The sequence below is a fragment of the Pseudophryne corroboree genome, chromosome 10 (genome assembly GCF_028390025.1).
Source record: "Pseudophryne corroboree isolate aPseCor3 chromosome 10, aPseCor3.hap2, whole genome shotgun sequence".
Classification (NCBI taxonomy): domain Eukaryota; kingdom Metazoa; phylum Chordata; class Amphibia; order Anura; family Myobatrachidae; genus Pseudophryne; species Pseudophryne corroboree.
This window is the reverse complement of record NC_086453.1, coordinates 364,972,946-364,999,183: the sequence shown is the minus strand read 5'-3', so window position 1 is coordinate 364,999,183 and position 26,238 is coordinate 364,972,946. Positions and strand designations below refer to the sequence as shown.

The window sequence follows — 26,238 nt, the reverse complement described above, 5'->3', positions numbered from 1 at the left end:
CAGTACTGCCCGTAGCTGGCAGTATACCTCTGCCCAGAGCTGACAGAACAGTACTACCAATAGCTGGCAATATACCTCTGCCTGGAGCTGACAGAATAGTACTGCCCGTAGCTGGCAATATACCTCTGCCCAGAGCTGACAGAACAGTACTGCCCGGAGCTGGCAATATACCTCTGCCTGGAGCTGACAGAACAGTACTGCCTGTAGCTGGCAATATACCTCTGCCCGGAGCTGGCAGAACAGTACTGCCCGTAGCTGGCAATATACCTCTGCCCGGAGCTGATAGATCAGTACTGCCCATAGCTGGCAATATACCTCTGCCCGGAGCTGATAGATCAGTACTGCCCATAGCTGGCAATATACCTCTGCCCAGAGCTGACAGAACAGTACTGACAATAGCTGGCAATATATCTCTGCCCGGAGCTGACAGAACAGTACTGCCCATAGCTGGCAATATACCTCTGCCCAGAGCTGACAGAACAGTACTGACAATAGCTGGCAATATACCTCTGCCTGGAGCTGACAGAATAGTACTGCCCATAGCTGGCAATATACCTCTGCCCAGAGCTGACAGAACAGTACTGCCCGTAGCTGGCAGTATACCTCTGCCCAGAGCTGACAGAACAGTACTACCAATAGCTGGCAATATACCTCTGCCTGGAGCTGACAGAATAGTACTGCCCGTAGCTGGCAATATACCTCTGCCCAGAGCTGACAGAACAGTACTGCCCGGAGCTGGCAATATACCTCTGCCTGGAGCTGACAGAACAGTACTGCCTGTAGCTGGCAATATACCTCTGCCCGGAGCTGGCAGAACAGTACTGCCCGTAGCTGGCAATATACCTCTGCCCGGATCTGATAGATCAGTACTGCCCATAGCTGGCAATATACCTCTGCCCGGAGCTGATAGATCAGTACTGCCCATAGCTGGCAATATACCTCTGCCTGGAGCTGGCAGAACAGTACTGCCCGTAGCTGACAATGGGGGTAATTCTGAGTTGATCGCAGCAGGAATTTTTTAGCAGTTGGGCAAAACCATGTGCACTGCAGGGGAGGCAGATATAACATGTGCAGAAAGAGTTAGATTTGGGTGGGTTATTTTGTTTCTGTGCAGGGTAAATACTGGCTGCTTTATTTTTACACTGCAAATTAGATTGCAGATTGAACACACCCCACCCAAATCTAACTCTCTCTGCACATGTTATATCTGTCCCCCCTGCAGTGCACATGGTTTTGCCCAACTGCTAAAAAAATTCCTGCTGCGATCAACTTGGAATTACCCCCAATATACCTCTGCCCGGAGCTGATAGATCAGTACTGCCCATAGCTGGCAATATACCTCTGCCCGGAGCAGGCAGAATAGTACTGCCCGTAGCTGGCAATATACCTCTTCCCAGAGCTGACAGAACAGTACTGCCCGTAGCCAGCAATATACTACTGCCTGGAGCTGACAGAATAGTACTGCCCATAGCTGGCAATATACCTCTGCCCAGAGCTGACAGAACAGTACTGCCCATAGCTGGCAATATACCTCTGCCCGGAGCTGATAGATCAGTACTGCCAATAGCTGGCAATATACCTCTGCCCGGAGTTGGCAGAACAGTACTGCCCGTAGCTGGCAATATACCTCTGCCCAGAGCTGACAGAACAGTACTGCCCATAGCTGGTAATATACCTCTGCCCGGAGCTGATAGATCAGTACTGCCCATAGCTGGCAATATACCTCTGCCCGGAGCTGGCAGAACAGTACGGCCCATAGCTGGCAATATACCTCTGCCCGGAGCTGGCAGAACAGTACTGCCCATAGCTGGTAATATACCTCTGCTCGGAGCTGACAGAACAGTACTGCCCGTAGCTGGCAATATACCTCTGCCTGGAGCTGGCAGAACAGTACTGCCCATAGCTGGCAATATACCTCTTCCCAGAGCTGATAGATCAGTACTGCCCATAGCTGGCAATATACCTCTGCCCGGAGTTGGCAGAACAGTACTGCCCGTAGCTGGCAATATACCTCTGCCCGGAGTTGGCTGTAAGTGGAGACCTGAAAAATGATTTAAGGGTACTCTGATGACAAACCCAATGCTGGTCCTTCCCACTGAGGAGCTTTCTGTCAGAGACCGATGATAGAACGTGCAGCGCTAGATTCTGTCACAGGTATACTGTGTATTTTGCATCTGACTGTAGCAGGCCTGAGTATACAAAACACACATTAGAAACCCATCTCAGAATAAGAGATAATGTGACTGATGGCCAATTCTTTCCAAAACTTTCCCTTCCTAATAATTTACACACTTCTGAATGGGAATCCTAATGCCAGATCACAGGGGTGGCTCTAGCTGCCAGGACACTTCTGCCTAACCCATACTCTGTCCTCACACTGGGCTTTGCATTCACAATCTGAGGTGCTGAAAATTGTAATCAGGCATTCTTGTCTACACTTATAGAATAATATTATATGGTGCTGAGGATTCTCATAGGCCTGCTTGATGTGCCAATTACTATTATTATTATTATTATTATTATTATTATTATTATCATTTATTAATATGGGGATCCGGTCTGAAGATCGACAGTGTCTAGGTCGACAATGTTTAGGTCGACCACTATAGGTCGACAGTCACTAGGTCGACATGGATGGAAGGTCGACAGGGTTTATAGGTCGACATGTGCTAGGTCGGCAGGTCTAAAGGTCGACATGAGTTTTTCACATTTTTTTTCTTTTTTTGAATTTTTTCATACTTAACGATCCACGTGGACTACGATTGGAACGTAAAGTGTGCAGAGCAAAGCAGTAGCGGAGCGAAGGCACCATGCCCGAAGCATGGCGAGCGAAGCGAGCCATGCGAGGGGACGCGGTGCACTAATTTGGGATCCCGGTCACTCTACTAAGAAAACGACACCCAAAAAAAAAAATCCTCATGTCGACCTTTAGACTTGTCGACCTAGCACATGTCGACCTAGAAACCATGTCGAGCTTCCATCCATGTCGACCTAGTGACTGTTGACCTATAGTGGTCGACCTAAACATTGTCGACCTAGACACTGTCGATTTGATGAACCACACCCATTAATATGGTGCCGCGTGGGATCCGCAGCGCCCAATTGTAGAGTAAACAAATAATCAAAACGTGAAGACAGTGACTTACAGTTCAATACAATATAGGACATGTACAGGGTATATAGACATAGCTGCATCAGTATACAGCACTGAAATAAGTATCAGGGTAGCAGAAAACTGAAGGATTTGGTGCCATCAAAGGGAGTATTGAAAAGATAGGTTAAGTAAGAGACGTAAAAGCACATGAGGGAAGAGGACAATGCTTGTGAGAGCTTACATTCTAAAGGGGAGGGGCACACAAACAGGGGTGACACAGATGGGGTAGAAAGTGAGCGTGGGCCACAGAAGGCTTAGGATGAGAGATGGGTTTGGAGAAGTCGTGTGTCTTGAGAGTCCATTTGAAGTTTTGTAGAGAGGTGGAGAGTCTGAGGGGGAGAGTTAGAGAATTCCAGAAAAAGGGAGCAGTCTGTCCAAAATTTTGGAGGTAGGAGTGGGAGGAGCTAATCAGAAGGCAGGAGAGGTGGCATGCATTAGCAGAACGAAGAGGACAGGTGGGAGTGTAAAGGGAGATGAGGTCAGAGATGTAACTAGGAGAGGAGTGGGTGAGGGCTTTATAAGTAAGTGTTAGAAGCTTGAGATGGTTTCTGAAGGGGAAGGGGAGCCAGTGAAGGGCTAGTAAGAGCGGGGAGGTGGATGTAGTGTGTTTGGTGAGGAAGATGATCCAGGCAGCAGCATTGAGGATAGATTGGAGTGGAGATATGTATGTGTTAGGGATGCAAGTCAGGAGGAGATTACAGTATTTCAGTCTGGAGATAACCAGTGAGAGGATAAGGGTCTTAGTAGCATCCTGGGTGAGAAAGGGTCTGATCCTGGAAATATTTTTGATATAAAAATGACAGGTTTGTGATAGGTGCTGAATGTGTGGTTTGAAGAAGAGGGAGGAGTCAAGGTTCACTCCAAGACAGCGCACTTGGGGGCTAGAGGAGATAGTAGTACCATCTATAGATAATGAAATTGAGGGAAGATGATCAGCTCAGTTTTAGAGATGTTACGTTTAAGAAAGTGCTGGAACATCCAAGAAGAGATAGCAGAGAGACAGTTGGAGACACGATTGAGGAGAGCAGGAGAGAGGTCAGGGGAGGAAAGGTAGATTTGAGTATCATCAGCATAGAGTTAATAGACAGCGTGGGCCGCACAACACTGAAAGAACTCTGAAAGGGTGCTCGGTCAGAAACTTTTCAATACGAATATCTCCACACCATGAGGCTCCAGCTGGGGCTATGTTGTGGATGAAACCAGCACTCCACAGTATTTAGACAGTTTGTGTCATTTATTGTGCAAATTCAGCAAATATATACCATCACAAGCGGGTTGGTTAGTGCAAATTCAGCAATTTTGTAAACATAGTTCAGGTCTAGTCAAATATCTCACGTATCCCGTGTGTGCTGGGGATCCATGTCCTACCCAGCCTGATCTCCCAACAGCTGTTTCGGCTATCGCCGTCGTCAGGGGAGTTGTTACCACCGATCTGCTACCCTTGTCACTTTATACCCATACATAATTAAAAACACCGTGCTCACCTGTTTCCACACTCCTCGTTATCCCCGTCAGCTGGTGCCGAAAGGCGCGTCCGCCCCGTCGCCCGGACATCGCGGCGCTCAGTGTTGATGTCATCCGGCTCAGTCCCCTGCTGCCGGGCCACTCCCATTGTATACTCCGTCGCCTGGGTAACGGAAGACACCGTCATAGCGTGCCACCCCTTAGTGACGCGTGTCCAGTGTTCCCCGCCCTCTTGACGAGCGGAGATAAATTCATTGGTCCGCCTTTACAAGGGATCCGCCTTCTGTGACATCAGTCCATAGCCTCCTCGAATCCGAATAACAGAGCCCCGTCGCCCAGCAACATCTGCAGCGGGGATTTAAAAAAGAGGAATGACGGAAATGTAGTAATATCTACAACCATGGAATTTTGGAATTTTAAACCTTAACCCATATACTACCCTCAAAAATGTCTATATCCAACATATAACGAGAGTCATTAACTGATATGTACACAAAATGTGCATGGCTGGATATCGTTAATGCATAATCCTATCAATAAATATCATCAGCCACCCAGTATATGCCCTCATCATATCCCATATAGACAATCATCCCAACTACATAGGTAATTTGATATACATTATAGTTTATATGGAAAAGGTATTCGCTCAAGGAAATCAGCTTCAATGAACAGCAAGCCTGATATAGATCTAAATCCTATCTTAATTTACAAAAAACAAGACAAAATCAATTCCTCATTAAGCCCTGCAGGGGCCATAGCGTTCAGTTGGTAAATCCACCGACTCTCTTGTTTCAGTAACAGCTTGTTACGATCACCACCTCTCCTAAGCGGTGGTATATGGTCCAGCGGCATACACTTAAAGTCCTTTAATTTATGTCCGCAACTAGCAAAATGCTTGGCTACCGGTGGTGTGTTAGTTTCCACTATTTGTAGAGCTTTTTTGATTGAAGACCGATGCATCGAAATTCTTTCCTTTAGCATGCGAATCGTTTTGCCCACATAGATCTTTCTACATGGACATACTATAATGTAGGTCACAAATCGGGTTTCACATGTCATCCTGTGTCTCAACACATATTTATCACCCGATATTGGATGTATAAATTCATTCCCCGTCAGCATGAAGGGGCAATTAGCACAACTGCCACATTTGAAGGCTCCCTTCTGCAAACTGAGCCAGTTGCTATTGGACACCGTTCCAGGACTGACATCAGCATGTGAGATACGTTCCTTCAGATTCCTACTCCTTTTATAGCTGAAAAGGGGTGTGTGGGCGCAGAATCTACTTAAGGACGGGTCAGTCTGGACTATGTGCCAATGCTTAAGTATTGATTTTTTGACCAAACCCGATGTGATGGCATAGGTACTGGTAAAAACCAGCCGTTCAGTTTCTCCTTGTTTAATCTTCGGGATTAATAGATCCTCCCGTTTCAGACCCAAACATTTGGTCACAGCCTCTTTTACCTCCACCGGATTGTATCCACGGTCAATGAACTTCTGCCCCATATTTGCCAGAGCCTCCGGCAGTTTGGTTCGATCCGATGTGATCCGAGTCACCCTTAATAGCTGTGAGTAGGGGAGTCCCTTTTTTAAAGGTTGCGGATGAAAGCTGGACGCCATCAAAAGCGTGTTCTTGTCGGTGGGTTTCCTGAAGATATTAGTAGTGAAACATCCCTTCTCAATCCCCACCATAACGTCTAGATACTCCATGTTCACCCGACTGTAACGATATGTGAATCTAATCGATTCAGGCCTGCTGTTCAACTTGTCTACAAATTCTACAAGAGTTTTCTCACCACCAGTCCACAGCATGAAAAGATCATCAATAAATCTAACATAAAAAATTATGTGATTTGAAAAAATTGAATCATTCATAATCTTTTCTTGTTCATAATCATACATAAACAAATTAGCGTACGACGGGGCCATGTTCGACCCCATCGCCGTACCGTGTAACTGTAAATAAAAAGAATTGTTGAACAAAAAATAATTTTTGTGTAAAATAACTTCAATTAATAATAATAAAAAATCAACTGGTGGACCCACATAGTGTGGACTGGTGGTAATGACTTTCCTCACTGATTCAATACCATCAGTGTGGTTAATACTGGTGTACAAACTAGACACATCCAGAGTCACCAAAAGACAATCACTAGGCGGCCTACCAAACTCAGTCAATTTGTTAATGAAATCTGTCGTGTCCTTAACAAAGTAGGGAGTATGTTGTACCACCGGTTGTAGGTGGTAATCTACATATTGGGACAGGGGTTGTCCTAAGGAACCTCTAGAGGAGATAATCGGTCTACCCGGAGGATCCACTAAACTCTTGTGCACCTTCGGCAAGATGTACAAGAGTGGGATCCTCGGGTAGTCCTGGGTGAGAAACTTCTCGGTCTGTTCATCAATCCATGCATTGCTGAGCCCTAATTGTATAATGGAGTCTATTTCTTTTTTGTAGTTCAGTGTCGGATCAAATAGTAGTTGTTTATAGCAAGTTGTATCTGACAACTGCCTCATGACCTCACTAATGTAGTTGATTTTATCAAGTATTACAATGCCCCCGCCTTTATCGGCGGGGCGTATAACAATCTGGGCATTGTCATTCAACGTTTTTATTGCAGCTGCCTCTTCTTGATTTACATTAGAGTATTTAATTCTATTCTTCCGTAAAATAGGTAATGTGTCCATTCTCACCAACCGCATGAATGTTTCAATAGATGCGTTTGATGAGGGAGGATCAAAGGTGCTGGAAACTTTGAAAGGGGTGTGCTTAAATTCAGTTTTCGCTCGTTTACTGAAAAATTCTTTCAGACGTAGCTGTCTGTGGAATCTATAAAGTTCAACCTCAAAGTCAAAAGGCTTTTGACGATGAGTTTGAACAAATGACAACCCCTTAGTAAGCACACTAACCTCCGACTCGGTCAATGCATGGGATGACAAATTGAACACGGCTATTTGCGGGTCGACCTGTTCTTCTCTCTTTGATTTTTTGTGCCTGATACCCCCTCTCCTACAGGGTTTTCCAGATCTCTGTCTGGTGGTGCCCGGCTGCGGGTGGTCGTTTTTCCCCCTAAAAAATGTTGTTTGGTTTTCCCAGAGTTGTCAGAATCACTCTGTGACGTGTTAGACTCAATATCTGTGTATTGTCTAGGTTGTCGTTTTTTAAATGTATGGTTGGTTTGCCACTGGCGTCTATTGGTCTGTGGAATCAACCAAGGATATACACGAAAGTCCCTATAATCCTCTTTAACCTTCTTATATTTCCCTTTTTTGAACGCTAATAATTCTGTCTTGAAAGTGGACACGCTTTCATCTAATTTGGATAGCCAATCAGTATCACTGTCAGCCTTAATGATCTCTAATCCTGCTATTTCACAAGAGCGAATATCCTTCTCCACAATTTTAATGTCGGCATTCACCTGCTGGATGACCAAGAGCATTAAATCAAAACTGCACTGATTTAATATCAGACACCACTGTCTACAGAACTCTTTACAATTCCGTCCCAGGGTAGGTTGATTTTTAATTCTAAAACCTCTGGGAATTAAATTATCTTTATGGTACTGTGACAGTGTCAATCCATGCAGCTCAAGTTCTACCAATCTTTTACGCAATCTCAAGAGATCGGCATGTATTTCCTGTGGACTGTCTAAATCAAAAGCTAGTTGTTCAGTATTAGAAAAAAGTATTTTAGATGCATCTTTATCTAGAAATCTCTTGGTCCCAGTGAGGTCGCCGACATTAAATTCCATGGTTTTATGCAGATACAACAAGAAGAAAAACACACGTATAACCTTATGTGCTCCAGTACCACATAAAGAAGTGCATAATATACACTCAACAAATGTAACAACATGTAATTAAAACAACATATAGTTAAAACCGTGGTGCAGTCCAAATCCAGTTCATGGAAATTAATCTAATAGACAGCGTGGGCCGCACAACACTGAAAGAACTCTGAAAGGGTGCTCGGTCAGAAACTTTTCAATACGAATATCTCCACACCATGAGGCTCCAGCTGGGGCTATGTTGTGGATGAAACCAGCACTCCACAGTATTTAGACAGTTTGTGTCATTTATTGTGCAAATTCAGCAAATATATACCATCACAAGCGGGTTGGTTAGTGCAAATTCAGCAATTTTGTAAACATAGTTCAGGTCTAGTCAAATATCTCACGTATCCCGTGTGTGCTGGGGATCCATGTCCTACCCAGCCTGATCTCCCAACAGCTGTTTCGGCTATCGCCGTCGTCAGGGGAGTTGTTACCACCGATCTGCTACCCTTGTCACTTTATACCCATACATAATTAAAAACACCGTGCTCACCTGTTTCCACACTCCTCGTTATCCCCGTCAGCTGGTGCCGAAAGGCGCGTCCGCCCCGTCGCCCGGACATCGCGGCGCTCAGTGTTGATGTCATCCGGCTCAGTCCCCTGCTGCCGGGCCACTCCCATTGTATACTCCGTCGCCTGGGTAACGGAAGACACCGTCATAGCGTGCCACCCCTTAGTGACGCGTGTCCAGTGTTCCCCGCCCTCTTGACGAGCGGAGATAAATTCATTGGTCCGCCTTTACAAGGGATCCGCCTTCTGTGACATCAGTCCATAGCCTCCTCGAATCCGAATAACAGAGCCCCGTCGCCCAGCAACATCTGCAGCGGGGATTTAAAAAAGAGGAATGACGGAAATGTAGTAATATCTACAACCATGGAATTTTAAACCTTAACCCATATACTACCCTCCAGCCATGCACATTTTGTGTACATATCAGTTAATGACTCTCGTTATATGTTGGATATAGACATTTTTGAGGGTAGTATATGGGTTAAGGTTTAAAATTCCATGGTTGTAGATATTACTACATTTCCGTCATTCCTCTTTTTTAAATCCCCGCTGCAGATGTTGCTGGGCGACGGGGCTCTGTTATTCGGATTCGAGGAGGCTATGGACTGATGTCACAGAAGGCGGATCCCTTGTAAAGGCGGACCAATGAATTTATCTCCGCTCGTCAAGAGGGCGGGGAACACTGGACACGCGTCACTAAGGGGTGGCACGCTATGACGGTGTCTTCCGTTACCCAGGCGACGGAGTATACAATGGGAGTGGCCCGGCAGCAGGGGACTGAGCCGGATGACATCAACACTGAGCGCCGCGATGTCCGGGCGACGGGGCGGACGCGCCTTTCGGCACCAGCTGACGGGGATAACGAGGAGTGTGGAAACAGGTGAGCACGGTGTTTTTAATTATGTATGGGTATAAAGTGACAAGGGTAGCAGATCGGTGGTAACAACTCCCCTGACGACGGCGATAGCCGAAACAGCTGTTGGGAGATCAGGCTGGGTAGGACATGGATCCCCAGCACACACGGGATACGTGAGATATTTGACTAGACCTGAACTATGTTTACAAAATTGCTGAATTTGCACTAACCAACCCGCTTGTGATGGTATATATTTGCTGAATTTGCACAATAAATGACACAAACTGTCTAAATACTGTGGAGTGCTGGTTTCATCCACAACATAGCCCCAGCTGGAGCCTCATGGTGTGGAGATATTCGTATTGAAAAGTTTCTGACCGAGCACCCTTTCAGAGTTCTTTCAGTGTTGTGCGGCCCACGCTGTCTATTAGATTAATTTCCATGAACTGGATTTGGACTGCACCACGGTTTTAACTATATGTTGTTTTAATTACATGTTGTTACATTTGTTGAGTGTATATTATGCACTTCTTTATGTGGTACTGGAGCACATAAGGTTATACGTGTGTTTTTCTTCTTGTTGTATCTGCATAAAACCATGGAATTTAATGTCGGCGACCTCACTGGGACCAAGAGATTTCTAGATAAAGATGCATCTAAAATACTTTTTTCTAATACTGAACAACTAGCTTTTGATTTAGACAGTCCACAGGAAATACATGCCGATCTCTTGAGATTGCGTAAAAGATTGGTAGAACTTGAGCTGCATGGATTGACACTGTCACAGTACCATAAAGATAATTTAATTCCCAGAGGTTTTAGAATTAAAAATCAACCTACCCTGGGACGGAATTGTAAAGAGTTCTGTAGACAGTGGTGTCTGATATTAAATCAGTGCAGTTTTGATTTAATGCTCTTGGTCATCCAGCAGGTGAATGCCGACATTAAAATTGTGGAGAAGGATATTCGCTCTTGTGAAATAGCAGGATTAGAGATCATTAAGGCTGACAGTGATACTGATTGGCTATCCAAATTAGATGAAAGCGTGTCCACTTTCAAGACAGAATTATTAGCGTTCAAAAAAGGGAAATATAAGAAGGTTAAAGAGGATTATAGGGACTTTCGTGTATATCCTTGGTTGATTCCACAGACCAATAGACGCCAGTGGCAAACCAACCATACATTTAAAAAACGACAACCTAGACAATACACAGATATTGAGTCTAACACGTCACAGAGTGATTCTGACAACTCTGGGAAAACCAAACAACATTTTTTAGGGGGAAAAACGACCACCCGCAGCCGGGCACCACCAGACAGAGATCTGGAAAACCCTGTAGGAGAGGGGGTATCAGGCACAAAAAATCAAAGAGAGAAGAACAGGTCGACCCGCAAATAGCCGTGTTCAATTTGTCATCCCATGCATTGACCGAGTCGGAGGTTAGTGTGCTTACTAAGGGGTTGTCATTTGTTCAAACTCATCGTCAAAAGCCTTTTGACTTTGAGGTTGAACTTTATAGATTCCACAGACAGCTACGTCTGAAAGAATTTTTCAGTAAACGAGCGAAAACTGAATTTAAGCACACCCCTTTCAAAGTTTCCAGCACCTTTGATCCTCCCTCATCAAACGCATCTATTGAAACATTCATGCGGTTGGTGAGAATGGACACATTACCTATTTTACGGAAGAATAGAATTAAATACTCTAATGTAAATCAAGAAGAGGCAGCTGCAATAAAAACGTTGAATGACAATGCCCAGATTGTTATACGCCCCGCCGATAAAGGCGGGGGCATTGTAATACTTGATAAAATCAACTACATTAGTGAGGTCATGAGGCAGTTGTCAGATACAACTTGCTATAAACAACTACTATTTGATCCGACACTGAACTACAAAAAAGAAATAGACTCCATTATACAATTAGGGCTCAGCAATGCATGGATTGATGAACAGACCGAGAAGTTTCTCACCCAGGACTACCCGAGGATCCCACTCTTGTACATCTTGCCGAAGGTGCACAAGAGTTTAGTGGATCCTCCGGGTAGACCGATTATCTCCTCTAGAGGTTCCTTAGGACAACCCCTGTCCCAATATGTAGATTACCACCTACAACCGGTGGTACAACATACTCCCTACTTTGTTAAGGACACGACAGATTTCATTAACAAATTGACTGAGTTTGGTAGGCCGCCTAGTGATTGTCTTTTGGTGACTCTGGATGTGTCTAGTTTGTACACCAGTATTAACCACACTGATGGTATTGAATCAGTGAGGAAAGTCATTACCACCAGTCCACACTATGTGGGTCCACCAGTTGATTTTTTATTATTATTAATTGAAGTTATTTTACACAAAAATTATTTTTTGTTCAACAATTCTTTTTATTTACAGTTACACGGTACGGCGATGGGGTCGAACATGGCCCCGTCGTACGCTAATTTGTTTATGTATGATTATGAACAAGAAAAGATTATGAATGATTCAATTTTTTCAAATCACATAATTTTTTATGTTAGATTTATTGATGATCTTTTCATGCTGTGGACTGGTGGTGAGAAAACTCTTGTAGAATTTGTAGACAAGTTGAACAGCAGGCCTGAATCGATTAGATTCACATATCGTTACAGTCGGGTGAACATGGAGTATCTAGACGTTATGGTGGGGATTGAGAAGGGATGTTTCACTACTAATATCTTCAGGAAACCCACCGACAAGAACACGCTTTTGATGGCGTCCAGCTTTCATCCGCAACCTTTAAAAAAGGGACTCCCCTACTCACAGCTATTAAGGGTGACTCGGATCACATCGGATCGAACCAAACTGCCGGAGGCTCTGGCAAATATGGGGCAGAAGTTCATTGACCGTGGATACAATCCGGTGGAGGTAAAAGAGGCTGTGACCAAATGTTTGGGTCTGAAACGGGAGGATCTATTAATCCCGAAGATTAAACAAGGAGAAACTGAACGGCTGGTTTTTACCAGTACCTATGCCATCACATCGGGTTTGGTCAAAAAATCAATACTTAAGCATTGGCACATAGTCCAGACTGACCCGTCCTTAAGTAGATTCTGCGCCCACACACCCCTTTTCAGCTATAAAAGGAGTAGGAATCTGAAGGAACGTATCTCACATGCTGATGTCAGTCCTGGAACGGTGTCCAATAGCAACTGGCTCAGTTTGCAGAAGGGAGCCTTCAAATGTGGCAGTTGTGCTAATTGCCCCTTCATGCTGACGGGGAATGAATTTATACATCCAATATCGGGTGATAAATATGTGTTGAGACACAGGATGACATGTGAAACCCGATTTGTGACCTACATTATAGTATGTCCATGTAGAAAGATCTATGTGGGCAAAACGATTCGCATGCTAAAGGAAAGAATTTCGATGCATCGGTCTTCAATCAAAAAAGCTCTACAAATAGTGGAAACTAACACACCACCGGTAGCCAAGCATTTTGCTAGTTGCGGACATAAATTAAAGGACTTTAAGTGTATGCCGCTGGACCATATACCACCGCTTAGGAGAGGTGGTGATCGTAACAAGCTGTTACTGAAACAAGAGAGTCGGTGGATTTACCAACTGAACGCTATGGCCCCTGCAGGGCTTAATGAGGAATTGATTTTGTCTTGTTTTTTGTAAATTAAGATAGGATTTAGATCTATATCAGGCTTGCTGTTCATTGAAGCTGATTTCCTTGAGCGAATACCTTTTCCATATAAACTATAATGTATATCAAATTACCTATGTAGTTGGGATGATTGTCTATATGGGATATGATGAGGGCATATACTGGGTGGCTGATGATATTTATTGATAGGATTATGCATTAACGATATCCAGCCATGCACATTTTGTGTACATATCAGTTAATGACTCTCGTTATATGTTGGATATAGACATTTTTGAGGGTAGTATATGGGTTAAGGTTTAAAATTCCATGGTTGTAGATATTACTACATTTCCGTCATTCCTCTTTTTTAAATCCCCGCTGCAGATGTTGCTGGGCGACGGGGCTCTGTTATTCGGATTCGAGGAGGCTATGGACTGATGTCACAGAAGGCGGATCCCTTGTAAAGGCGGACCAATGAATTTATCTCCGCTCGTCAAGAGGGCGGGGAACACTGGACACGCGTCACTAAGGGGTGGCACGCTATGACGGTGTCTTCCGTTACCCAGGCGACGGAGTATACAATGGGAGTGGCCCGGCAGCAGGGGACTGAGCCGGATGACATCAACACTGAGCGCCGCGATGTCCGGGCGACGGGGCGGACGCGCCTTTCGGCACCAGCTGACGGGGATAACGAGGAGTGTGGAAACAGGTGAGCACGGTGTTTTTAATTATGTATGGGTATAAAGTGACAAGGGTAGCAGATCGGTGGTAACAACTCCCCTGACGACGGCGATAGCCGAAACAGCTGTTGGGAGATCAGGCTGGGTAGGACATGGATCCCCAGCACACACGGGATACGTGAGATATTTGACTAGACCTGAACTATGTTTACAAAATTGCTGAATTTGCACTAACCAACCCGCTTGTGATGGTATATATTTGCTGAATTTGCACAATAAATGACACAAACTGTCTAAATACTGTGGAGTGCTGGTTTCATCCACAACATAGCCCCAGCTGGAGCCTCATGGTGTGGAGATATTCGTATCAGCATAGAGTTGATATTGTAAGTCAAAAGAGCTAATGAGTTCTCCTAGAGAGAACAGAGCCTTTGGGGACTCCTACAGTTAGTGAAAGTGGGGGGAGGTGGAGCCATGAGAGGAGACAGAGAAGGAACGGTCAGAGAGGTTGGAGGACAACAAGGAGAGGGAAGTATCACATAAATCAAGGGAATGAAGGATTTGCAGAAGGAGAGGGTGGTCCACAGTGTTAAAGGCAGTAGAGAGGTCAAGGAGAATATGCAAAGAATAGTGACCCTTGGATTTAGCAGATAGGAGGTCATTGCAGACTTTTGTGAGGTCAGTTTCAGTGGAGTGGAGAGAATGGAAGCCAGACTGGAATGGGTCAAGTAGTGAGTGGGAGGAAAGAAAGGCAGTCAGGTAATTATAGACAATACGCTCAAGGAGTTTGGAGGCAAAAGGAAGGAGAGAGATTGGTCGATAGTTGGAGAGAGTGTGTGGATCAAGGGTAGGTTTTTTTAAAAATAGGTGAGATGACTGCTTGCTTGAAGGCAGAGTGGACAGTTCCTGATGAGAGGGAGAGAGTGAGGAGGTGGGCAAGAAGGGCGCAGACAGAGAGAGAGAGGTAGCGGAGGAGGTGGGAGGGGACAGCTTCAAGTGAGGAGGTGGAGGGGTTGAGGAACGGATAAGGGCCATGACTTCCTCACCAGATACATGGGAAAAAGATGTCAGAGTTGGTAAGAGAGAATGGTAGGGTTGGTAAGGGATAGGAGGTGGGTGGTTGCTGATATCTTTGGTGGGATGCAATGTCCTTATGTATGGAGTCAATTTTGTATGTGAAGTAAGTGGCAAAGTCAAGAGCAGAGAGTGAGGGGGAGACAAGATGCGGGTGGGCAGAGGAGGGAGTTGAGAGTGGCAAAGAGGCGCCATGGATTGGCAGACTGGGAGGATATGAAATTTTGGAAGTATGACTGTTTAGTGAAGGAAAGGGCAACACTGAATTAAGAGAACATAAGTTTGAAATGGAGAAAGTCTGTCTTGGAGCGTGATTTCCTCCACTGTCACTCAGCAATATGTGAGCATTTTTGCATATCTCTGGTGCATTTGGTGTGCCACGGTTGAGGTATTGATCTGCGAGGGCGAATATTGGTTGGTGAAGCAACAGAGTTGAGAGCAGAAGTAAGGGAAGCATTGTACACGGATGTGGCTTGTTCAGGGCATGAGAGAGACAGTATAGGAGGGAGAAGTGAGTCGAGTAGGGAGGATAGGGAAGTGGTGTCGATAGCCTCAATGTTGCATTTAGTGATGGTAGCCTTAGGAGGTAGAGATGGAGTAGCAGAGAGTGATAAGTTAAAGTAGAGCAGGTGGTGGTCTGAGAGGATAAATGGGGAGTTGGAGTAATCAGAATTATCACAGCGATGAATGAAGACCAGATCCAGTGTGCTCCCTTTCACATGGGAGGGGGAGGAGGTCCATTGGGAGAGACCAAGTGAAGATGTAAGGTTAAGGAGTTTAGAGGCAGAGGATTTTGTGGGGATATCAATTGGGATGTTGAAGTCGCCTAAGATAATGGAGGGAATGTCAGAAGAAAGGAAGTTAGGAAGCCAGGAAGCAAAGTTGTCAAGGAATTTGGAGGACATACCAGGGGGGTGGTAAATGACAGCTACTCGTAGATGGACAGGTTGGAAGATGCGTATAGTATGGACCTCAGATGTAGAGAGTGTAAGGGATGGTTCTTGGGGGATGAGCCAATTCTTTCTCCCATTTTTTGATGCAATTCTTAATACATTATTGTTTGATAAACTGCTGATTTCTTAAATAAAACTCTGAGAAAAATAATCAAAATGATAGTTGCAGCAGGTCCTCTGCTATATGTCCTGGGCAAGGCAGAAAGGAAGGGTAATCTGTATGCTCGAAACAGAATAAATAGAAGTGCTCATGGGATCAGAAACTTCGCTTTCTAAATAATAGGTTTATCAGTCAGAAGAGCCGGGAATGTAAAGTACAAATGAGATACATTTAATATGCATAGAAAACAAACCATAATGTTCACACAAAAAAACAAAAACAAATATAACACAATAAAAAAGCTGATATCAGCGGAATTAATAAAAAGCAATAGATATACTGTATGAATGTCCTTGTTTGTGTGATTAGTGCAGTCCTGGCTATTAGTATCCAAAGTAATCTGTTAGCACAGAAACATTTATTATGATTGTTACAGTCTGAAGTTTTGTATAGAATAACACTCAGGTGCCCGTGTGCACCGCACACACTGCACCCATTGTAGAAACACCTATGGTCTGGAGTATTTTAGTCTTTCACATGAAGACCTGTTTGGACCAGAGTTTCTGTCAGGAGTAAGATCTTGTTATATGGTTCACAGGTCATTTGTGGTGCTGAAGCCTAGATCTAAAGGTAAACATACTGTATTAAGTAGAGATGTGCGGTGAACACTTTTCAGGTTTTTTGTTTTTTGTTTTGTATCTGAGTTGGTTTTGCCAAAACCACCCTTTCTAGTTTTGGTTTTGGATCTGGATTTAAAACAAATAAACAAACAAACAAACAAACAAACAAACATAAAAACAGCTAAAATTACAGAATTTGGGGGCATTTTTGATCCTACAGTATTATTAACCTCAATAACATTTCTTTCCACTCATTTCCAGTCTATTCTGTACACCTCACACCTCACAATATTATTTTTAGGCCAAAATGTTTCACCGAGGTAGCTGGATGACTAAGCTTAGCGACACAAGTCTGTGGCACAAACTCGTGGCCCATCTTGGAGTGGCACTGCAGTTTCAGACAGGATGGCAGTTTTAACAACTAGACCCCAAAGATCACATAATGCAAAAGAAATTAGGTGCAAGATGGAATTGTCCTGGGGCCCTCCCACTCACCCTTATGTTGTCTAAACAGGACATGCACAGTTTAATAAACCCATAATTTCAGCGACAGGTGGTCCCCCTGGAAAAGGTTCTTCGAATCATAGCTAGCTACAAACATACCACCTCCATATTTGATGACTTTTTACATTATGAGAAGAGGCAAGAGGAAGAGGACAGTGTCAAGAAGGTGATTAAAAATTAGAGATGCACACACAATCAGGAACAACATACAAGCTTTCAATTCCACTCCTATATTGGTATGGAACAGAAAGGGCTTTAACCAAGCAAATGTATAATTACCACATTACTGGACAAACTGAAAAACTAGGGGCCAAAGCCTCCTAATTTGTACCCCCTTCTCCATTTTAAGGAATTAAGATAATCTTGGATTTAATGCTGGGATGCAAATAAACTGGTGTATACCACAGGATCAAGATTTTATATTTTCCCATCCACGTAGTCTGGAGACTTAATTTTTTTAAAAATCTCGTGGGTTTCTTTTTTTCAATTTTTAATTGCATTTCAATTTTTATATTTTGTGACAGAAGCCTTCATTTCATTTTTCTCAGCTCCCAGTAACACATATGTGAGCATACCTGTGTGTCCCAGTTACATGCATGTGAGCATACCTGTGTGTCTTGTTTATGTTATTCATTTTTTTTTAAAGAAAGCAGCACAGCAGATGTTTTATCAGCCTCTCCTGAGCCCCCACAGCAACCCTGGATGGGGCAAGTTGAGTTCGGGTGGGTTCGGTACAGTACTAAGCAGGACCGTGCAGTGATTTTTTTTTTGTAATTCAGCCCAAGCCCTAGTGGAGATTACCACTCCACAGTCTAAACTCTTTTCATACTACAAGTAGGACTGTGGGAGGAAGCAATGCTAACCTCTTTTCCCACAGAATGCCTCAGTCTGGCAAGCCAGATTTCTTCCTGGCTGTAAACCACCATGAGACTCCATACTGGGCCTTATTCAGTAACTGTTTGTGCGTCACATGAACTCCTGGCCCATCTAGTGCTGCAGTGCAATGGAAAGCTGATGAAAAGGAAGATCTCTGAAACTCTGTTCTTCTAACACCACAAGGTCTTGCGATAACCCTATGTAGCCCTTATATTGTACAATTATTAAGGAGAAAACATTTACAAAATAAAGGAAAAGTACCCTGTACAACAAATGTGCATCTTGTAAATAATCCCAAAATGTGGAACATTAATAATAAATCAAAATTAAGATTGACTAAATGGAGCCATTCATTTGAGTCTCTAACATGAAATAATTGAGAAGAACCTCTCTCTAATGCTGGGTACACAGTGCACACTAGAATATATATCTACTAGAGATAAACGGGTTCAGAATGGGCACCCCTGGAATTATATGGCAGAGATAAAGACATAGGTGTGTTTAGAGAATCTAGTTTTCTCCGGCAGTTGCCAGAGAAAATGAAGTAGTAGATGTTGCCATGTCACGTTCCAGTGGATTATGATTGTCTCTTCTGAGTCTGACAGACTTTGGCCACAAATGTGGTCTCTCTTCACTTTATTAAAAAAACGCTTTGTCAAAATTGCAATTTCCATTTCTAACTTTGCGGCTATATGTTTACATAAATCTGGTTGTGATGTTGAAGCTTGTTTGATATTCTGCTCTAGGTTTTATTTTAAAGCTAGGATCAAATACAGCAGCACCTCTGGAATTATATGGCAGTGCCTCTGGATTTATACAGCAGATAGGCAACACCCCTGGTCTTATACAGCATAGGCAGCAACCCTGGATAATTACATAGGCAGGCAACAGCACCCCTGGACTTAAATAGCAGTGGGACAGCAACCATGGACTCATAGGGCAGAGGGGCAGCACCCCTGGAATGATGTGGTAGACAAAGAAAAGACGTGCAAGATGAAATTGTACTCTTGCCTTCCCACCCTTATGTTTTATAAACAGGACATGCACACCTTAACAAACAAAGCATTTCAGCGAAATGGTTTTCCATATGACTGTGGCATAAATGATTGCTTTGTTTGGGCCCCCAACAAAAAAAAAGCAATTATTCACTCCTTGCAGAAACTGGCTTTACAGAGGCAACATGTCATCCTCATCCTTCGATTCTTCACCCCCTTCAGTGTTTACATCCTCACAGAGAAATAATTCCACACCGAAGAGACGGATTTTTTGGTATTTTGCCCATGCATGACAAAGAGCGTTTTCATCTCATGGCCAACAACTGTCTCAACTGGTGCCTTATTCAAACAAACCACATCACCATCAGAATCCTCATCATCAACTTCCTCCTCAGCGCCAGCTACACCAATAACTTCCTCATCCTGGTGTACTTCTACAGTGACATCCTCAATCTCAATATCAGCAACTGGATGGCAGTGCTCCTCCCAGCATTTGCAGATGGTGTGAAAATGGTCATAGGAGCCTCATCTTCCCATACAGTCTTTGGAAGGTAAGGCCTAGGCACACTTGGATTCTCCTTGGGGATTTTTAATAACTCTGAATGCACAGTTGTTTTTTCCTGTGCTTTATTTTTTTTTTCTTTTTCAAGAGGGAGGAGGGCTTCCATCTTCATGAGAAGCTGATCTACCAGTCATGAACATAGGCCAAAGCCTTAGCCTTTCCTTGCCACTTTGTGTCGTGAATGGCATACTTGCAATTTTATGTTTCTTATCAGATAATTGTTTTTTGGTTATTCATTTTTGCTTCTTGGATTTTGCATGGCCTCTATGACATTGGGCATCGGTCTTAGCCGATGACGTTGATGGAATTGCATTAAAAGAAAAGAATGTATATATACAGTAGATCTATCTATACATGCTGCTGCCAGCTGCTGCGCCTGTCACGCTCTATGACAGGCAATGGCGCCGGCATCATGAAGCATCCTCTCCCCCTCCCCTGTCACACACTCACCTTACAGTGCAGTGTGCTGGGCGGATCTTAAAGGGAGGAGCTACACGGGAATGGGGGGGCAACACGGGGCAAGGCTGCAGCCTGCAAAACAGAAGGACGAGTTGCCAGACTTCTTTATGCAAGTGGCTGGAAAGAGTGAAAGTGTGTGTGAGTGTATACGTATACAGTATCTGTGTGTGTATGTATACAGTATCTGTGTATATGTATGTGTGACTGTACTGTATGTGTGTAATGTATGTACAGTATGTGTATGTGTGTATGTGTGACTGTGCAGCATAATGTGTGTAAGCATCACTGCTACAGAGGGCATTACGTGTGCAAGTGTCACTGGTACAGGGGGTGTTGCGTGTGTAAACATCACTGATACAGGGGGTGTTGCATGTGCAAGCGTCACTGGTACAGGGGGCATTATGTGTGCAAGCATCACTGGTACAGGGGGTGTTGCTTGTGTAAGTGTCACTGCTACAGGGAGCATTGCATTTTGTATAAGCATCAATGGTACAGGGGGTGTTGCGTGTGTAAGCGTCACTGGTACAGGGGGTGTTGCGTGTGTAAGCGTCACTGGTACAGCGGGTGTTGCTTGTGTAAGCATCACTGCTACAGGGAGCATTGCATCTTGTATAAGCGTCACTGGTACAGGGGGCATTATGTGCATGCGCCCGCATTTACTGTGGGTAACCCAAAGTACATACGAACCCCTCTGCCTGATTGACAGGCAGAGGCATTCGCAGGGTGGGGGTGGGGGTGGCAATGCTCCATTTCCAAGGCGGAGACAAAGCATTGCGGGTGGGGGGGGAGGGGCGGCAGGAGGGAAACCGGGGCGGAGACTTCTGAATGGGGTGTGTGGCGTGGGCGTTATCAGAGCAGCTGCGTGACATCAGACTCAGCCACTCTGATCAAAAATATGGCGGCAGGCCTCCTACCACCGCAGCCAGGCTGTGCCGGCAGAAGCCGTCCACAATTTCAGCACGATCACAGTGGGTGGGCTGTGGGCTGCATGCTGGGTGGCCGTGCCCTGTGATCGGTGGCCCGCAGTATGCAAGCAAAATGATTGTAAATTGTGTTGTTTAGCAGAATGTACAATCCTTACTGAATAGGGTCCTATATCCTTTCCTCGTATACTGGTTCCCACTAATGCAGAATGCAGCATCCTGGCCGGCAACTTTCAGCCTGGGGGGCAAATGCAACCAAGTGGTCCCTGCTTTCCTACCAGCCCTTACCCACATATCTCCCCTCCCTGTCCCCTCATTACCCCCTCTATATCTCTCTGTCTCTGTCTGTTCCTTCCATATTATTATTATATTTATTATTATTATCGTATATTTATATGGCACCACATGGGATCTGCAGCGCTCAATTACAGAGTAAACAAATAAGCAAAACATGAAGACAGTGACTTACAATTCAATACAATATAGGACAAGTACAGGGTATATAAATATAACTGCGCCAGTAAACAGCAATGAAATAAGTGTCAGGGCAGCAGAAAACTGAGGTATTCGGTGACTACAAAGTGAGTATAAAAAAGAAGATAGGATAAGAGACATAAAAGCACATGAGGGAAGAGGAACCTGCCCGTGAAAGCTTATACTCTAAAGAGGAGGGACACACAGACAGAAGTGACACAGATGGGGTATTAAGTGGGCGTGGGCCACAGAGGGCTTAGGATGAGAGATTGCTGGATTTGGTGAAGACGTGTATCTTGAGAGCCGTTTGAAGTTTTGTAGAGAGGTGGATAGTCTGAGGGGGAAAGGTAGAGGAATCCAGAGAAAGGGAGCAGCACGTGCATATTCTTGTAGGTAGTAGTGGGAGGAAGTAGTAAGTAGGCAGGAGAGGCGGCGTGCATTAGCAGAGTGAAGAGGATGTGTGGTAGTGTAAAGGGACATAAGGTCAGAAATGTAACGGGAGAGTATTGGGAGAGGGCTTTGTAAGTGAGTGTGAGAAGCTTAAAATGGATTCTGAAGGGGAAGGGGAAACAGTGAAGGGCTTGTAATAGAGGGGAGGTGGATGTAGTGCGTAGGTGAGGAAGATGAGCTGGGCAGCAGCATTGAGGATAGATTGGAGGGGTATGTGTCAGGAATGACACTGAGCCCCTTGCAACACTCACCTCACAGCTAACCCACTTATCCTTTCCTCCACATTTCACACACTGACCGCACAGCACACACTGGCCTCACTATACCAGCAACAGAACTCACTGTCCACCTCAGGGCACTCACCAACACCCTCACTGGCCCCTTACAGCACTTACGTTCTACTTCACTGTCTATGTGTCACCCCCATCCCTTTCAAAGTTCACCTCACAGTCCTCCCCTTTTCTCTACAATCTACTTCATTGCACCCCCCACTTCCCCTGTCCCTCCTAACAACCACCCCACAGCACTCCGGACCCATCAATATCCACCTCACAGCTGTCCCACCGGGGCCTTCACTGTCCGGGATGGACATGGAATATGCACTGCCCACCTTTAATAACAACCTCACTGGCCCCCTGCACCTTCAATGCTGACCACCCGGCACTCACCCCCTTTCCATGTCTACCTCAAGCACCCTTCCCCCTTTTTATGTCCAGTTATCACAGAACTCCCCCTTCTATATCCACCCCACACAGCACCCCCCTACAATATCCATCTCACATCACTCCCTAACCCTTTTAATGTCCATCTCACATCATCTCCTTTCAGTGCACTCACCCCTTCAACAACCACCACCACACATCAACCCCCTACTCAGGCCCCTTAAGTGTCCACCCCACAGCACACTCCTCTCTCCCCACCCATTCCACAGTAATCGTCCTGGTTCCTCCAATAACCACCCCTCAGCAGTACAAACAAACTTACCTGCTCTACTTTTGCCTAGTCTCCTGTGGCTGCTCAGCTCTTCTTGGGGGTGATTCCGAGTTGTTCGCTCGCTAGCTGCTTTTAGAAGCATTGCACACGCTAGGCCGCTGCCCTCTGGGAGTGTATCTTAGCTTAGCAGAATTGCGAACGAAAGATTAGCAGAATTGCGAATAGAAAATTCTTAGCAGTTTCTGAGTAGCTCGAGACTTACTCCTACACTGCGATCAGCTCAGCCCGTTTCGTTCCTGGTTTGACGTCACAAACACGCCCTGCGTTCGGACAGCCACTCCCCCGTTTCTCCAGACACTCCCGCGTTTTATCCTGGCACGCCTGCGTTTTTCCGCACACTCCCTGAAAACGGTCAGTTTCCGCCCAGAAACACCTACTTCCTGTCAATCACACTCCGATCACTTCAACGATGAAAATTCTTCGTTCTGCCATGAGTAAATCTACTAAGTTTTGTGCTAAAATACTTCGTGCATGCGCACTGCGTACCATGTGCATGCGCATTTTCGCAGTAATAGCTCCGTTGCGAAAATCTGCAACGAGCGAGCAACTCGGAATGACCCCCCTTGTCCGATGATGGCAAGCTCCCCAGCAGCGGCACGCACCACCCCGATGCACATGCGTAGTCACACCTGACTGTCAGTAAGAGAGGAGCTCAGGGAGGTAGAGCTGTCTGGCCAGCTACTCTTATTGTGTTATAGTGCAGAGCGGCCAGGTGGGGAGCATCCTCTCTATCTACCTCCTTCCTGCCTCCCACAGCTGGCCATGTGCAAGCAGAGTGTGGCTGCAGGTGGCCCAGAAGCTCAAATTTATACCGGCCCAAGTGGCAGATGGCACCATGCCCAATCCCAGACCGCCACTGGCTGGATCCGACTTATAAAATAAGATGCCAGAACTTTTATAGATCTAACTTAATAATATGCTCATTCATTTACCACAAGAGATTAATAACTAACAGCCAACAGAACGGTTTCCCATAATGCAGCCAGACTCACGCCAGTAATGTGCTACTAGGCTCTTTTTGAATAATTCATGTCTATATTCTGCAAGGTGCAACTTAATGTCCCCCACAATTTTTTTTTATTTTTTTTTACTGATTGCGCTACTTCAGGAGAGAAGAGAAGAAGAATCCATATGTATCTAGGCTATTAATGAATTTAAAACCCAGGGATTTGAGCAAGTTGTTTATTTCAAATAAAATAATTAAACAGTTTGGGTTTTAGTAATATTAGCTAAGTCTGGTGAACTACATGTAACAAGAGACCATGTTATGCGCTTTACCGCAGAGATATTTCTTTCAGCCCAGGCTAATGAGGCCCAGTGTAAAGCATTTAGAAAAGTGCTGACACTGTGTTTACACTTGATAGATGTTTTGGGAGATATGTTTTCTTACCTGTTTCCTTCTGTCCATTTAATATATGGCATTATGTGAGACCAATCAAACGCTCCGGTACGTGTGTTAATCCATTTGTTCAGCTCCATAATACATTGCTCAGAGACCTTCAGCACAAGGATCTGTTTGAAATATCCACTGGCTGCATAGAGATGATGAATGAGGGATCCAATACTGATGTCAATCAAAAGATCTCCCTTAATGTGACCTGCAGGGAAAGACCCCAGTGATTACAGAGTGTAATATACTGTAACATGTAGCATCTACTGTACTCTACTATGCATCATTCTGTAATGTCCTGTTACAGGTAGAGATGTGCGGGTTATTTACTCAGTACGTTTTGCCACATTTATTGCAAGTTTAGATTTATCCAGATTTATCTTATTGGTTATCCAACACAAGTGAGAACCCGTACATCCCTAGATACAGGTAAGCCACTTCCTCACAACACACCTGTTGCTGCTTCAGGGTAATGTATGTGGTATGTGTAAGTATTTCTTTGATCAGCATTTCCAGTAACTGGGGTCACTTTTCCTGCATATTCACACAGACATTTACAGACCTCAGAAGTGTCCATAATGTGCCATAATGTAAACTCTTAGGAAACATGCACACTTAGATATCACTGATGCCTGGTGCAAGTGAGCCACAAGTTCTCCCTTCTAGCGTCAGTTGCAGTGCAATGCACCTAGCCCGTACCAGGAGACTGGGCTGATTAATATGATATGCAACTCCGTATGTTTGTGTGTGACTGTACACAAAGCACAACAGAACTTGGCATGGAAACAAACTGTTGCCCCTGCTAGTCCTTATCATCTGACAGTGTGATTACACAGGATTCTTTCATCTACACTCAATATACAGTAACTGCAGTATGTCAGTGACAGATATAATGATGTAATGCATATTCCTAACACTCAATGGCAATCAGTATGTACTGTACACAGTCATGTTACGTCATCAAAGACAGACTCATAGGCATTGCATTTAGCAAATTAAAAAAGTAATTCCTTCACTTTAACTAATGCATATAAATATATAATCTTACCTCCATCATAAAGTATCATTATTACAATTTATTTATATAGTCCAAGCACTTTATGCATTGGAGAGAACAGTCTAAATTCACTAATACACAATCATGTACATGCAATCACTCACACTAGGGTAAGTTGGTCAGTATAGTATAGTATAGTATAGTATACATCCTGTCAGTATAGTATAATATACATACCCTCACTGAATGCACGGTCTAAACATTCCATTGGAAATTTTATTGAATCATCTCCAAAGCCCATTTCTTGTTTGTTAGAAAAATATGTTTCCAGATATTCTCTAGAATCAAAGCCGTGTACAGGATAGAATTTATGGGCGCTGGAATCCATCTTGTATTCCTGTATCACAGACTGGCTGACTCTCACGTCTTCCCTCTTATATGTGACTGGCCCAGAATATCTGTGTACAGTATATTCACCAGGATCCAGATATGTATATTCATCAGTAACCAGGTTATCTGTGTTATCACATGATGAATTATAAAGCAAAATAAATCATCATACTAATTCTTTTTCAATTTATATTTAAATGTTGTAACAACACACACAGTGACCCCACGCGACACCAACACAAACAGAGAGACAGAGGTCTGTCTCCCTCACTCTCAAAGTCTGGAGTGAAAATGGCGGCGACACGCAGCTCCTTATAAGGAATCCCAAACCAGCGAGAATCTGACAGCAGGATGATGACATT

At 44.4% G+C, this 26,238-nt stretch overlaps 1 protein-coding gene across 1 annotated transcript in view; it reads right to left on the bottom strand.

Annotated features, from left to right (window-relative positions):
* Positions 1 to 25,874, bottom strand: part of LOC134965675 (nicotinamide N-methyltransferase-like) — a 40,128-nt gene extending 14,254 nt beyond the window's left edge. The window contains exons 1-2 of the mRNA XM_063941999.1: positions 25,724 to 25,874; positions 24,490 to 24,697 (exon numbers count right to left, since the gene is read on the bottom strand). Coding sequence (XP_063798069.1) covers positions 24,490 to 24,697; positions 25,724 to 25,874 — 359 coding nt within the window. The remainder of the gene's footprint in view (positions 1 to 24,489; positions 24,698 to 25,723) is intronic.
* Between the last annotated feature and the right edge of the window lie 364 nt (positions 25,875 to 26,238).